Raw genomic sequence first — 15046 nt, forward strand, 5'->3', positions numbered from 1 at the left:
ATCTCCCGTTCTTTCTCTCTTCCTCGTCCCTCTTTCATGCCAGCTCCCCTCCCTCCGCATAGACAATATCAGAAAAATTATTGAAAACCAAGCGGGAAAAAAGACAAAAGAATAATGCATCGCCACTATGACCCCTCCTCTTCCACAATCTCCTCCCTCGGTCTCTCATAATCTCGTGCAGTCGTCGAATTCCACCGCCAGCATTTTTCTCGGTGGCGTGCGGAGGTCATGGATGGCACCGACCTCCACGACTCAACTTCCGCTACAACCCTCCCCTCCAGCCTCCTTCTCCTCTGCTCCGGTGTCTGTTCCGGCGCCTGCACCTGATCGTGGGTCGCATCCCCTGCCTCAGCATAATCCCACGCCAAGTCGGCCGCCTGAACATACACGCCGGAATGCAGGCCAACTCGACGACCAAACTTCCCCGACGACCACCACGAGTCCTTCTCGGCAATTATTATCGTCACTCAATACATCCGTGGGCGTGTCCTGGAGTGATCCTCCCCGAGCAGTTCCAGCGTCGACTCCTCTCCAACATCAGACAGCACAATCCGTCCCTACAGCGCCCTCCACTATTGCATACCCCGTGTCTCAGTCCATGACCATACCTCATGCGCCCGCGATTAGCACAGTCGTCCGGAGTGGCCCCAGTCCGTCTGGTGCTCCTGTCCCATCGCCAGGAACCACCCCAACCGCATCACGGCCCCTCCACGCGCCTCCGGTTAGCGGTGCCGACACTACAGTGGTTTCGTCCCCAGCCCCGAGAGGAACGGGCGTCCCTACGACGACCGGCTCCTTGCCCAATACTCCGCAGCCTCGCCCCGTGATAGTCAATGGCGGTCACCAAAATCCCCAGGCATCATACCCAACGCCGCCCGCGCAGGTATCAGCCCCGACAAGGTCTCAATCCCAAGAAGGCCTGTCCTCTCAGGGCGTACTCAGTATCGATGCCGCCTTCTTCGAGCATTCTTTGAAGCGGCTTGAAGCCCTGGGCGACAGATTAGACCCGCAGGTAGAGCAGCCACGGACCAGATTATTGTCCCGGGCATGCTCCGAGCAAGATTGTCTCTTTCTCGCCATTCACCAGGTCTATTGCCTATACAGCTACACGCCAGCAGAGCTCGGCCGAATTCCGGGCTTTTCTATGCTACAGGCCCAGGGGTTGGGTGTGATTCAGCAGCTTCTGGTGGACAATAGTCGCGTGACTCTACACTTCCTTCATTGGTGCGCGAATTTTCCGGGGACTTTCAATATCCTGGTGCAAAACCCTGTATATCGAAGCGCGGCCGAGCGCGCGTTCTATTGTCTGGGCTTGCTCGCAGAACGCTGGGATCCCTTCCAACATAGTTGCCTGACACGCGGCTATCCCCCTTCTGTTGAGGAGATCGAGGTTCATTTGGGTATTACCTCTCAGGGCTTAGCTTTCACCATTTTTCTGTCAATCTGCCGCCGTCTCCCCGCAAAGAGAGAAGAGCATGAGTTGGGCCGCATCTGGGATCAAGATTTTCACAACTACCAGCGTCGTCTCTCTATGCCCATGGCCCAGCGATCGGCGCAATTTCAACGGGACAATACGCAGTTCATTCGAGAATACACGGCGTTACCCTTGGCACCACAAGCTGAACATTCTCCCCACCCGGATATTACTACTCCTGTCGGTCCCAGCAGAAATCCGACAATGCATCCAAGCACCAATTCACCCATTAGCCCGAGTCTTCTGACTCCTAGTCCTCAAGTTCCCAGTCGCATAGCCGCCCAAGGGTCATCTGTTCCCATCCTTAACCACCCCCAGCCGACCACAGCTCAGGTGCCCACGAATGTGCGGCCTCAGAGAATGGTAAGGGCACCGCGCGTTCCAAATCCGAGTGTTCCAACCCATTCCCAAGGCTCTGTTGCTGTACGCGGCCAGCAAAGCATCCCACCTTCGACGGCTTCTCCATACGCATCTCCGTACTCCGCAATGGCGCTGCTCCCATCTCAGCTTACCCAGACATTACCCCACGGGGCCACGCCGTCTCCAGTGCAGCCCTCTACACCAGTTCTGGCTCGAAATCAAGCAGGACAACAGCCTCAGTCTCGGCTAACAAGCCCGGTCTTCACTATACCAGGGCAAACTCACCAACATGTGCGAGTCTTGCTCCTTCCTCAAGGACCCGTCCCACCGAGTAATGCCCGACCTAACCCGACTCGCACTGCGCTTCACCAGGCTCATCTCCGTGGTCCATGCAACCGGCTAATTTCCAAGGCGGAAGGCAATGAGGTCGAGCTCTTTCAATACCTGAGTTCATTTGTGGTGGCTCCAGCTCCATTGGGCCAAAGACAATGTGCTTATAAATGGAGCTTCCCGTTGTCTACAGCTGCGGTCAACCGTTTTCCGACCCGTGAAACCCGCGGAGTGGGACATCGCCCGTTACGGACTCTTTTCGACGGCTGTCAAGTATACCGCTTGCGGTGTATCAAGGTGGACCCGTCTGCTACGGAGGTAAACGAGGGGAAATGGAGTGTGGCGGAAACCACCTGGCCCACAGTGTGTTATCTGTTCGTCAACAATGTGGAGGTCTTTGCTCGCCGAAAGGTACACCATGGCAGAGATCTCCCCTTAGATATTACTGAGCATCTCCGAGAAGGTGAAAATACGATCTCCATGCATTTTATTCGTGCTCCGGCCGAATTCCACGCCATGACGTATGCGCTGGCGGTTGAGGTGCTCGATATCTCGGGCTTGGACCGGGCCAAATCTCTCGTACAAACTCTACCAGCTTGGGACTCTCGAGAGAAGATCCGCAAGCGACTTGCCGCTAATACCATCAACGATGACGATTTGAGTGTTGTCAGCCAAGACTTGATCGTTGACCTCGTCGACCCCTTTACTGCTCGGATATTCGACGTTCCGGTGCGCGGACAATTCTGTGGTCACCAAGAATGTTTCGACCATGAGACCTGGATCTTGACAAGGGCCTCCAAGTCCGGTAAACGCGCCCTCAAAGAAGATTGGAGATGTCCCATCTGCGGCCAAGATGCGCGTCCTCAGAGTTTGGTCATTGATGGTTTCCTGGCGGAGGTCCATGCCGAGCTCACACGTACAAATCGATTGGAGGGAGCACGGGCAATCCAGATTAAGCCGGACCTGTCGTGGCAGCTCAAGTCCGAGAGTGATGCGCAGTCGTCCTCCGGCCGAACTGCTGGTAACGGCCAGGGAAATAACACCGATAAGCGGAAGCATCCCCGTGACGGAATGACTGTCGCCCGAGCCCCTCAGAGGCCCAAGATTGAACATCAATCTCCGGCCGGAATTACCGTACCTCCTCGTCAATCATCCGAAGTCATTGAGCTCGATTGATTGGAGACTTGTTTCCTTCCTTGCTCTGTCTTTTGTTTGCCCTCGCCTGAGATTGTTGCATAGTCCCGGCGCTTCCACGGCTTTGCTGCTTCCAAATCCCTTACAACCTTTTTTTTTTTATTGTGATTTCGCATCAGGGTAGGCGCTCTGGCTCCTTTTTTCTGCACGAGATACCCCGATCCACCTATCTATCTTTATGTTCTGATCCTGACGTTTTCCCTTGATACCCCCGCTCGCCCTCGTTTGATTAATCAGAATTTATGGTCTCAATGCATTGTCTGGGGTCGTTCTTCACATCATTGCTCGATCGCGGTTCTGGATACCCCTCTATGTATGCGCATAGATGAAGTAATCAACCTTATTAGAGAAAGAAAAGTAACCTCTAAATGTAGAGACTTTAAGCGAGAATATACTTGTGGTACATTCTATACTAGTACCATATGTGCGGTTCGTGGGTGGTTTGTGTGCCACCGACCCCAGCAGACAGCCGCCCAGCAGAAATATACCTCTGCCTAGCTGTTCGACCGCCAACCAGCAACAGATTTCTACAAATAAAATTAAGAGAGAAAACAAACTGGTAATATGGTAGGGCAAGGTATGTTACAATCTTTATAGCTAGCTAGCCACTATGCGAAAATAAAAGGAGTTCGTTCATATGCCACCCATCTATGAAACAAAAGATGAACCCAAAGAAAACACAAAAAGAAGGTCCAGACCTTCAGATGACAACAAACAACAAACCAAATTAATATTAATCAAAAGGGATCACAGAAACCCAGATTGGGGTATATAGATAGAGCAGGGAAAAGACAGAATGCAAAAGACCAGAAGAAACTCATTATGATACATTACTTCCGTACACGTCGGGCATGACTGACCAGATTTTCAATCACACCCTCAAATGCTTCCTTTTCGCTGACGAGTCCATCACGTCGTTTGAGCCAGTATTCCAGCACTGAACTAGCGCGGAGGGTAACCTGCTCAAGCTCTTTGACATGGCCCTGCAATTCCGGATCAGTGAGCCCATCTAGAGCTGCGTCTGTGGTGGCACAGAGCCGACGGACAGAGGAAAGGTCAAGATCAGGCGGGGGAGACGGTTCACGCCGCCGGGAGGATCGTTGGCGGGACGCGGCTCCCGATGTTCGTGGGCTGTTCGGGCCACTCTGTGCCCCATCTTTCCTGACCTGGCTGTGGGAACGCGAATGAGTCGTTGACCCGCCATATTCATTCATCGACGGAAGTATGAGTTTCTTCTGCTTTGAAGCCGGAAGGATTTCATCCAGATCGACAGGCACGCCCAACGATACCAGGAAAAGCCGGCGGATTCGCGACTTGACCCAATTCTGGGGTTGTAAGGGTGGAGGTGCGACAAGCTGAGACCATAAAGAGAGAGAGCGCTCGGTGTTGAAGATGGCAGAGGAATTTTGGATGGGTTCTACCGGTGGTAACGATGAGATTTCTTTGGTAGTGGGATACAGACAGTCGAGGGGCTCTTCAAGAGCAGCCAAGAGGTCAGGAAGGGCCTGGAGAGAATCCAAGTCCATGATAGATGGCTAGGACAGAACCACCAAATCAGCAAACGGCCCGAATGAAGTAGGAAAATCGGATCAAAAGCAAGGCGATCGCAAGATGGCTCGTTCGTTCCCAGGTTTACTTACAACTTGAGGTGGTGTGGGAGGCTGAGTGCCTATCTGACTGTGCTCATCCTCGGGGACATCGACACTGGGCTCCTGAAAACCATCGTCGAAATCTCCAAAGTCGTCATCGCCCATCTCCTCGCCTTCTGCGAAATCGTCAAAGTCGTCGGGTGCAACCTGATCCTCAGTCATTTCGCCAACCACAGTAGACTCTGGTCGAGCATGACTGGGGGCGGTTGGGTCTGAGGTTATTAGCTGTGATGTTCATATGATTATCACTGGAAAGGATTAGATGACCCACATACCTGGTGCGTCTGGAACAGTTTCTGTGACGTCTGGTGCGGCATCTCCAGGCTGGCTTTTGTGAGCCCGGTGAGCCAATTCTGTGTCGTCACTCGGCAAAGAGTCCACTCTCGAGAGGACTGTCTCAGGGACCGTCGTATCAGGAGTGGTGATCTCGTTTGACTCCGTGCTCTGTTGCTCTGCTTGGAGGCTCAATGACCCTTGTGTACTCTCACCCGAAGCCGGGACCACGATATCCGGGACTGCATCTGCCTTGCGCTTTTCATATGCGGGAGTTCCTGGAATATCCCCATGGCTTGGTTGATCCATGTCGACTTTTTCGACGACCGTTTGAGGAATAGGTGAACCCGGGGTTAACACGCAGTGTTGCCCCGCGGCCGAGGCGCTCCTACTGCGTGACCCTTCTGGTATGACTTCAATCTCGTCCGGAACTGCATCTTGCCCTCGCTTTTCGTATGCCGATGTCCCTGGGACATCGCCATAAGAGGGATCGTTGTCCACCTTCTCTACTCGAGTAAGCGGAACCGGAGAGGTGCGACCGGACGGAGAACGAGATCGAGAACGCTCGTGGCCTTCGCTGGCATCGGAAAAATGCTCTTCTTCACTGTTGGACGCTATACGGGTGAAGAGTCGTCAGTATCCGAGTAGTTCGGGGTGTAGGGGGTAGGGCAGACCTATGTCGTCAGCCGTACCTGAATCCTGAGCCCCAGGGTCTTCTAACTCCACGCTTTTCCTTGGGGGTTCCAAGTGAGAAGTAGAGGGAGAGCGGGAAAGCCGTTCCGACATGGGCAGTAGAGATCTAGGTTCCAAATCCAACCATGTAGGCAAAGGGTGTAGCGATAATAAGGGAGGGAGAAAAAGGGGAGAGGCAATGTGAGCTGAAATGGTGATGTTGTTTCGTTCTGACGATTGCGGCGGGTTCGATGAGAGTCTCGAACGCTGGCCTGAGGCAGCAGTACTTGGTGCCTGAGGTACCAAGTTTAGCCGCCAGCCGAGCCAAGCGCGGCGGGTTGAGCTCCAAGAATTCCTCAGCTTCGTCGCGCTCGGCCAAAAAACATCCCAAGTTCCCTGCACAGTCCTGTCAATTGCGGTTCAGCTTCTGAGAGTCCGATCTCTCTGGGCGCAGTGAGTGGTTTCTCCTTGCTTCTGTCGACTTTTATTGCCCGTACCTGTCTCCTCGGCTTCTTTCGCTAACTGTTTTCCTTTTTCTCCCAATCCACCAGGGCAGCCCGATCCTTTCATTCAGCCTTCAGTCATACCCATCTACCATGTCCAACAAACTCTTCTCATTTGATCCCCCGGCCTCGTCCGGCACGTCCGGAGGAAGTCTCTTCGGGACTGCCAACAAGCCGAATGCGGGAACGGGCTCCTCCGGTGGCCTCTTTGGAAATGTCGGAGCTCCTGCTAGTGGAGGCACCACGTCCTCTTTGTTTGGCACAGCTTCGTCCACAGCACAACAAAGCCCTTCCCTTTTCGGTAGCGCCGCTGGTACTGGTACCACCGCCAACAGCGGTTCGTCCCCCTTCACTCTTGGGGGTCAGAACCAGTCTTCGTCGACGGGCCAAACATCATCCCTCTTCGGTAGTGCGTCGCAAACCCCAAAGCCGAACGAGAACGCCGGTTCTGGGCAGAGCACTGGAGGTGGACTTTTTGGGAATGCTGCTAAACCTGCAGGTGGTCTGTTTGGAAGCACCACGGCTACCCCAGGACAGTCGGGAGGGGGCGGACTCTTTGGCAGCAACACGTCTACTACTCCAGCTGGCCCGCCGCCTCAGGGAAGTGCCGCAGGCCAGGGTCAATCTCTGTTTGGGCAGGCAGCCCCGAAGACAGGTGGTCTCTTTGGAAATATGAACACGGCTACCACCTCGTCCGCGACACCCGCTTCCACCGCGCCAGCAGCTTCGTCTCCGTTTGGGGGTGCTTCCCAGACTCCATCGACCGGTGGTGGGCTTTTCGGATCGGGAACAAGCACGCAACAGAGCACTCTGTTCGGATCGACCCCAGCGGCATCCACCGGTGGTGGCTTGTTTGGAAGTGGTAACAAGGATAAGCCTGCGGAGTCGACGACGCCTGCGACGACTGCAGAGAGCTCTTCCAAGCCACTTTTCGGAGCCGCTCCCTCGAATGCAGGTGGCCAGGGGACCCAGACCTCGTCCTTGTTCAAGATGCCATCTGCTGGCACCGACTCAGCTGCCAAGTCCCCTTTCTCCCTTGGTGGCGCGAACACGACCACTAGCACTTCTCAGACTACCACAACACCCGCCACCTCGTCTGCGACACCGCAAAAGCCGACGTTCAATCTAGGCGCTACTACCTCCTCCGCAACTCCTTCCTCGACCCCCGCAGCTGCGCCCGCTAGTGGTGGCTTGTTCAACCTGGGTGCCCCGAAGACGACAGCAGCTGGTGCTTCCGGAACGACCGCGGCACCCTCTACCCAACCTGCCGCTGCTGGTGGGTTATTCTCAAAGCCCGCCGAGAGTACCGCATCGACGCAGCCGGCGGCCACATCCACGACGGGCGCTTCCACCACTGCTGGAGCTAAGCCGTCTCTCACTGCTACCTCGGGAGCAACCACTTCCGGTACTGCTGCACCGACTAGTGGCACTACCCCAGCCACCGGGGGCCCTGCCCTTGGCGCGTCGACGGCAGGCCCGACGCCTCCTGCGCAGTCTCGCCTGAAGAACAAAACCATGGACGAGATCATCACGCGCTGGGCGACCGATCTTACCAAGTATCAAAAGGAATTCCGGGAGCAGGCCGAGAAGGTCGCCGAATGGGATCGCATGCTGGTTGAGAACGGTACCAAGGTCCAGAAGCTGTATGGTAGCACCGTCGACGCCGAGCGTGCTACACAGGAGGTTGAGCGCCAGCTTGCGTCGGTCGAAGGACAGCAGGAGGAGCTGAGCTCGTGGCTGGATCGGTATGAGCGTGAGGTCGACGAGATGATGTCGAAACAAGTCGGACCCGGCGAGAGCTTGCAGGGACCTGACCAGGAGCGTGAAAGAACGTATGTTCTCCTCTACAGATGATTCTACCAAGGAAGTAGACACTGACACACCAGTGCAGTTACAAGCTGGCCGAGAAGCTATCCGAGCGCCTGGACGAGATGGGCAAGGATCTGACTAGCATGATCGAGGAGGTCAATGGCGCCTCCGCGACGCTGAGCAAGACCAATAAGGCGGACGAGCCGGTGAGTGCAAGCTTTTACCAGACCGGTGTTTTGGACACGGCTGCTAACTCGCACCAGATCTCCCAAATTGTGCGCATTCTCAACTCCCACCTGTCTCAACTGCAGGTCATCGACCAAGGCACTAGCGAGCTCCAGGCCAAGGTCAGCGCTGCCCAGAAGGCCGGACAAACGCTGTCCTCCCGGTTTGGCCATGGGTTCAGCAACTCCGGCATGGGAGGCGGCAGCGCGGCGGACGATTTCTACCGGTCCTACATGGGACGGCGGTAAGGGGTGGCGACGCATGACTTGGGATTGTTTTTCATCTAGGTTTTGGCTACTCGGACCGGACATGAGAGAAGCACGAAGGCGTGAATGGTTGTAACATCGCCGGTAGCGACTTGTAATGTACTTGTTATGGATTGATGGATATGGAGCTGTTTCTGCGATGGTCCTGATTTTCGATGATATTCATACCTACTATTCAGGCAATCTGCACATGATTAATACAGCTGCATACGTAAACACCCATCTACGGAGCGTCCTATGTCGAGATAAGTAGGAATATTGGAGTAGCAGATTGTTTGAGTCGGATTATGATGGGAGATCATATTGTAGACTACATCTAGGGTGAACAGGATATGCACGGCGCGATGCTTTCAATCATTGACAGGGGATGATGTGAATTCCGGGACAGCGAGTCCATCCATCATTCAATCTCTGAGTATCGACGCGAATCGAAGATGACAGAGAAAGCGGAAAGGGGCGAGGAGTGTGGCGCGACGGAAAAGAACGGGGATTAGTTCTTCTCGCCGCCCTGCTCCTTCTGGAGATCCTTACTGCGTCGGCGTCAGCGATGGGGCGTTCCACCGAAAAGCCGAGCAAAGCGTATCAATGACGATCGGGGGATACATACAGATGCTGGTCCAGCTCGTTGAGGTGTTTCTGTTGCTCATTGACCTTCTTTCTCAAGGCTTCGAGCCTAAAGAGTCCAGGGTTAGTTCCGGGTCGCGGGATGACCGCCGGTTTCCGGTGTGTGGCTTGGGGGGAGGGGGCTTATTCAACGTACTTCTCCATCTCCTTTTCGTGGATGTAGAGGTTCTCCTGGGCGGCTTCGCGGCGGGTGAATGCATCTCTGCGAGTGCGATGCACGTTAGCTGGGGATTGGGTCTCTTGGTGATGAGGACGGTGATGATGTCATGTATCCGGATCGCCGACCGACGATCGAGACCATCAAGAACGGAGAGAGACGGGCGGGAGAGATGGGAGAGACGTACCCCTGGGCGGAACCGCCGGACCGGGGTGCACCAGTATCACCTTCGGACATTCTAGGAGCGAAGGAAGAGAAAGACCGGGAGACGACGGCGCGGTTGGCGGTGGACAGAGGTCTGATGATGGATTGGCGAAGCATGGTGATGGTAGGTAGGGGGGGTTAGGTAAGGTAGGAGGTAGGGGATGATGAGGATGGGGATTTGATGGGAAGTGGTCAGGAACACGAAGAATTGAAGAGCTCCACTGGAAGGGAAGAAGAGAAGAAAGAGGGGGAAAGGAGGCTTTTATTCGGTGGCCGCTTCTCGTAAGAATGCATCCAGTCGATGAAGCGACCCCCATCGACGTAATGGTCTTGGCAGTCATATGACCTTTTTTCTTCTACAACGTTTGACTCAACTTAAGTACTACGGAGTACCTAGGAGGAAGTAGGTAATGTTTACTATAGTTCCAAATGCCCAAAAAACACTGAGGTACATTTCACTAAGATAGTGTAATGGTCATTTTGGTTAGCCATCATAGATCACAAGTCTGGACTCTTTGCGAGTTTGTGGTTGAGACCTTGGGTACATCTTCTGGACTGAGGATCCCCCAACTGCACCATTCGCAAGAAAGCCTGACAATTCCTGCCTACTTAAACCGTGTATGCCATAGTCCATGAGGACAATCTGGACGACGAGCAGACGATGTGCATCATCGTATCAAGACGTCCTAATTTCCTCCACATTGTCAATGGACCAAATTCCAATACTCGACATCGAAATCTCTAGGCGTTTCACTAGATGATTTGGCATCGGGATTGCTATTTTTGACAGGGCAATTGCGCGTGCCAGTCCAGTTGGAACCAGTGCCTTCATGACTGAGTTACCTTTATTAATTCTTAGATGGCGCTTGCCTCCATGGACATGCGCTGGAACATTCATGAGATACACTGCAAGGAGCTAGACTCTGTGGTTATATAGGCACAATAGATCATCCAAGGGTGAAGTGTCACTGTTCGAGGAAAACATAGGAGTCGGGGCCAGGGCTAGGGCCTAGGACCTGCAGTTGTACCAACTTTCGTAGTACATGTGTTTGGCTGCGTACATGACTTGAGTACCAGGTTCATTGTCTTTTCCATTTATTTGTACGAAAGTTTCTGAGTCCCTTGTACAGCTCTTCATCCGCCACAACTATTACCTGAGAATCACAGCTACGAAAGGGCCAAATATCATGTCTGATCCTGACACGAATTTGAGCGGAAGAGCTCGCCATCTCGCCGCGCTGAAAAGTGTCTTCGAAGGAACCGGAGAACCGTGGGTATATCTTGCCGTGTTCCTGAAATTCCTCTTCGGGGATATCACCTTCTCAAGCATCCGACGTCGCGAAGTCCCGCAGCTCATCCAATGTCGTCATGCAATGATGGACCAAGCTTTTGCGGCCAGCCCCTGTGTTGCAATTAGGACATGGGATAGAAATAAAAATCCAGGGCTAGTGGTTTACGATCTTTGTTTGTCGGCGATGGAATTTCTGCGCAGTTTGGGTAAGGAGGTAGCCCAAGATGAACAACAGGTTCGATTCGGCTGTGCAGTTGGAAAGAGGCAATGTCTAACCTAGATAACAGGACCGAGTCAGTACGAAGATTCGTGTCGCTACCTTGGCTTATCTTTGGAAATTTGCCGATGATCTGGATGATCTACGTCGCGAGTTTTATATCCTGAAGGATCTGCCGCCTGATATCGGAGTACTACACTTGTGTGGTTGCGGGCTCTGTGTGAAGGCCAACGGAAAGGATGTCTTAGGCTGTTGCCAGAAAGAACATTTGATACTGGGATCACTCGAAAACAACATGGACCATAAAGTCAACCATGATATGCTGAGGCTCATCCAGCCTACGGACTACACAGCGCTGATCCAAATCATCCAACGCTCAAAGGACGGCCAAGGCATATTTTGAATGGTCTTCTCATTTGTTAGCTCTGACTACTAAGAAGATATAAATTAATTGCTAGCATATGGTCTTGGGGATGTCCACGGCGAAGGCTGTCGCTTTGTTCTGAGTCACGTTCTATGTCCGTGTCTTAACTATTTCCATTCCTTTCGATCAACATCAGCCGTCACTGTGTCCACCAAATTATTTGATAGAAACCAAATTGAATGGTAATCCCACTAATCCTAGGTCTGGCAGATCATGTATTACTAAAACAATATTGTGTACAAAGCTCTGAATGCTATTATCTTGGACTATCTGGTAGGATTCCTGTGGGATAGTGACAAGAAGAAACTGACTTCGCTCCCAACTGCTATAAAAATATGAATGATTTTAGACAGGCCAACAAGATTGTAGAAATATCGATTCACCCATGTCTCACGCTAAGTCATGCCGCTGATGTATGTGACTGTCGATGGTACGTTCGGTAAAGACACAGTGAAAGGTACCCATGGTCTTCTTTGATGTTGGCTGTACCTGGGTAACCAACGTTGGAAGGCCTCGATATCAATAACGAGCAGGTAGCAAGGATGCCTCGTGTTCTGAGCTGTAGAAAGTTGATTGATATCATCTAAAATAAAGACCATCCATAGACTCTTATATTTGGTACATTAGAATTATCGAAAGTTCAAACGGATAGCCAGGAAGCTCCCAACCTATAGTGTAGTTACCATCACTATCATCGCGCATTCACGCCGCTTCAACCGTTTCCCAAACACGGTATGGCGCCTTCACCACCATATTCTGTTTCTCTTCAGTGCGGTCCTATATATTCCCCGCCCCAATACATGGGACCCCATAAGCTTATCATCCTCTTTCCCCAGATTCTCCCCCCATCCCATTCTCCCCCTTCGTGTGGGATCACTCACTCGCCATGAATCTTTGGTAGGGCCTGTTTCTGTAAGCGTCCGCTGGATTTGTCGCAGATGTTCAAACCTACAAGAGCAAATTCATGCTCCAGAGTACGCTCAGTATGATCTGTCATTCAAAAATGACCGCTAGGCCATCAAAAATGTGAGCACACTGATGGGGCTTTGTATGGTCCATATCTGAGGTTTGACATGATTTCATTTCCAAACGTCATGTGGTTAAACTCCCACGCCAACTCAGCCCCTATAGTTCCTTTCAGCTTTGCATACCGCAATTTTTGACCCTCGTGCGGCATGCCACCTTCTTCAAAGTCCGCTTTACCTCGCTGCTTGTCAGCTCCCACAACTATGACATCCTTAACTTCAATGCCTGAAGCTTCGACATTTGAGGCGCTTATATTCGTGCAAGGGCCCACGAGACAAGACAGACCCAGCAATGCGGCGCGACGGGAGCTAGACAAGGTTATCAGAACGACCAAAGCCCATTTCCCAGGCCGCCATCGGGAAACCGAACCAATACTCGACCTCGACCTCGGTCACGAGCTGAGAGATGGAGAGTTCAGAGAGATTAGACGAGTTCTGGATGAGACTGGGGTGAAATACGAACTCGACGAATATATTCATACTCTGTACATTTCTGCAATGACCATTCCCATCCATGACAGCTTGGATGAATTCGCACTTTCCTGTTGGTTACGACTGAAGAGTGAGACCTTTACGTCAGAGGCGAAATGTCTCCGAGCTGGTGTTAACTCAATGCGCCTTGACGGAAATATCAAAAGCGAAGGCACCAAGCCTCAGGCAAGAAAGGTCCCCCGATTAAGCATTGGCTTTTTATGAGCCCCAGACACGCCGCCGTTATCATACCGTTATCTTTGAAGCGGGCTTCACTGAAACATATGACGATCTTATACGGGATATTGTCACTCAAAAATGAAGGCTAGGCGACCAAACTGTTAACATCGATGGGGCCCTCTATGGTCCATATATGGCTTAACAGATATAAAGCAGTGGTTCCTACACAGTGGTAGCCAAGTCCCGCTGGTCGTCATCTTGGATCCTTAAAGAGGATCAGAAACAGCTCAAGGAACAATAGAAGAGCATCCTCGAAACTTCGGGAACTCGCTTGGAAGCAGTAAACACGCAGATATTCTGTCGTCGACGGCAGATGACAGATGACTGTTCAACGGAATACTCGAACCGTGCATATCCCCAGTGCACCGATTAAAGAACTAGATTGTACGGATATCCGTGTCTTCCTTGCTTAGAAGTTTGTCTACCTCTGCTCTATTTATCGTTCTCAGGAGAATTTTTTGGCAGAAACTGTATCTATGTACTTGTATAGGCAGATCCAAAGTAGTAAATCTAACCGTAATAGGAAACCGGCGGATGCTGCCCACTTGACATCACAACTTTGGACTCTGGACGCGCTGTTGATATCGTACGACGCTTTGATTACTGGGGTACCACTTTAAGGATTATTTGCCGAGTACTCCGTGTACTGGTAGATTACAGGTCACAGGTCCTCTGTAGAGAGACCGTGATCCAATGACGACATCACCGATCATGTGACCCGAGTGTATCAGCATGATCAGGTGAGCCCTGCGAGGAGCCTCGCGATTATTGATTTTGAGAGATTATTTCCGTGCCCATGTCTAACTACCTAACCTATCTTCTAGACCGATCGGTCGGTTGACCCTGTTCTCCATATGCTGTGTACTCGGTAACGTTGTTGGGGAGAGGATCTGACGGATGGAGAATCGACCCAATGCAGACAGTGGTCGGGTCGAAAATACTAGCTATGATGGAGTCGGCCGTCGACCGACTACTGAATACGGTCGAACCACGCGAGTCCTTAGTACAGTAGACTATTTATAACTAAATCTCATACTAGAGGATATCCTAAATCATCTGCAGCTGTGCTAGAATCATGGCCGAAAAGGAAATCACGGGAAGAAAGAGGATCTCTGGTGTGGGCGGGACGATTGGCGGGAATGAAATAGGGATGACGATAGGCGGCCCACCCGAACCACACAAACCGACAAGTTCCATCTGGACGATTTCACGGAGAGAAGTTGGGGGAGCGAAGCCGCTGGAGGGCGTCAAGAGGAGGAAATCTCGTAGAGGGGGGGACAGCAGTCATAGTCGGATGAATCGATCATGTTAGATCCAGTGCGTGGTTCGATGTAGATAAGTCAGATTCCTGGGAGAATTTCAAGAATTCAATAATAATATTGGTGAGGGATTCTGGAGGCTTCTGTTATCCTGAGGTGTCGAGGCCACCGCCTCCCTTCCCCCCTCCTTCCCTCTCCCTCCCCTTCTCTTTTGGCAGTGTGTCTACTCTCACTGCGGATTGACCCCCCTCCTCCTCTCTCCTCTTCTTCTCCTTCTCCCTCTTCCTTCTCTTTCTCTTCCCTTTTTCCCTTCCCCCCCTCCGCTTATACTTTTCATTCCCACTACTATCCCAACACTTCCTCCTCCTTCTTCCACCTT

At 52.3% G+C, this 15046-nt stretch overlaps 6 protein-coding genes across 6 annotated transcripts; 4 read left to right on the plus strand and 2 right to left on the minus strand.

The window, feature by feature from the left end:
* Positions 1 to 127: 127 nt before the first annotated feature.
* Positions 128 to 3340, plus strand: ATEG_09558 (MIZ zinc finger domain protein; the record flags this gene model as incomplete). Its single annotated transcript, XM_001218179.1, has 2 exons — positions 128 to 1837; positions 1910 to 3340. The coding sequence occupies 2 exons, from the start codon at positions 128 to 130 to the stop codon at positions 3338 to 3340; spliced, it is 3141 nt and encodes a 1046-aa protein (XP_001218180.1).
* Positions 3341 to 4188: 848 nt separating this feature from the next.
* On the minus strand, positions 4189 to 5589 carry ATEG_09559 (DUF5102 domain-containing protein; the record flags this gene model as incomplete). Its single annotated transcript, XM_001218180.1, has 3 exons — positions 4189 to 4893; positions 4999 to 5219; positions 5283 to 5589. The coding sequence occupies 3 exons, from the start codon at positions 5587 to 5589 to the stop codon at positions 4189 to 4191; spliced, it is 1233 nt and encodes a 410-aa protein (XP_001218181.1).
* A 959-nt stretch (positions 5590 to 6548) lies between these two features.
* On the plus strand, positions 6549 to 8737 carry ATEG_09560 (putative nucleoporin Nsp1; the record flags this gene model as incomplete). The annotated part of the gene is made up of 3 exons (XM_001218181.1): positions 6549 to 8287; positions 8347 to 8470; positions 8528 to 8737. 3 exons carry the CDS (start codon positions 6549 to 6551, stop codon positions 8735 to 8737), a joined length of 2073 nt encoding a protein of 690 aa, XP_001218182.1.
* A 508-nt stretch (positions 8738 to 9245) lies between these two features.
* Positions 9246 to 9857, minus strand: ATEG_09561 (uncharacterized protein; the record flags this gene model as incomplete). Its single annotated transcript, XM_001218182.1, has 4 exons — positions 9246 to 9285; positions 9363 to 9428; positions 9516 to 9581; positions 9724 to 9857. 4 exons carry the CDS (start codon positions 9855 to 9857, stop codon positions 9246 to 9248), a joined length of 306 nt encoding a protein of 101 aa, XP_001218183.1.
* A 1070-nt stretch (positions 9858 to 10927) lies between these two features.
* On the plus strand, positions 10928 to 11651 carry ATEG_09562 (uncharacterized protein; the record flags this gene model as incomplete). Its single annotated transcript, XM_001218183.1, has 2 exons — positions 10928 to 11266; positions 11319 to 11651. The coding sequence occupies 2 exons, from the start codon at positions 10928 to 10930 to the stop codon at positions 11649 to 11651; spliced, it is 672 nt and encodes a 223-aa protein (XP_001218184.1).
* Positions 11652 to 12901: 1250 nt separating this feature from the next.
* Positions 12902 to 13393, plus strand: ATEG_09563 (uncharacterized protein; the record flags this gene model as incomplete). The annotated part of the gene is made up of 1 exon (XM_001218184.1): positions 12902 to 13393. The coding sequence occupies one exon, from the start codon at positions 12902 to 12904 to the stop codon at positions 13391 to 13393; it is 492 nt and encodes a 163-aa protein (XP_001218185.1).
* Positions 13394 to 15046: the final 1653 nt, after the last annotated feature.

Source organism: Aspergillus terreus, genomic scaffold, assembly GCF_000149615.1.
Source record: "Aspergillus terreus NIH2624 scaffold_15 genomic scaffold, whole genome shotgun sequence".
Lineage (NCBI taxonomy): Eukaryota > Fungi > Ascomycota > Eurotiomycetes > Eurotiales > Aspergillaceae > Aspergillus > Aspergillus terreus.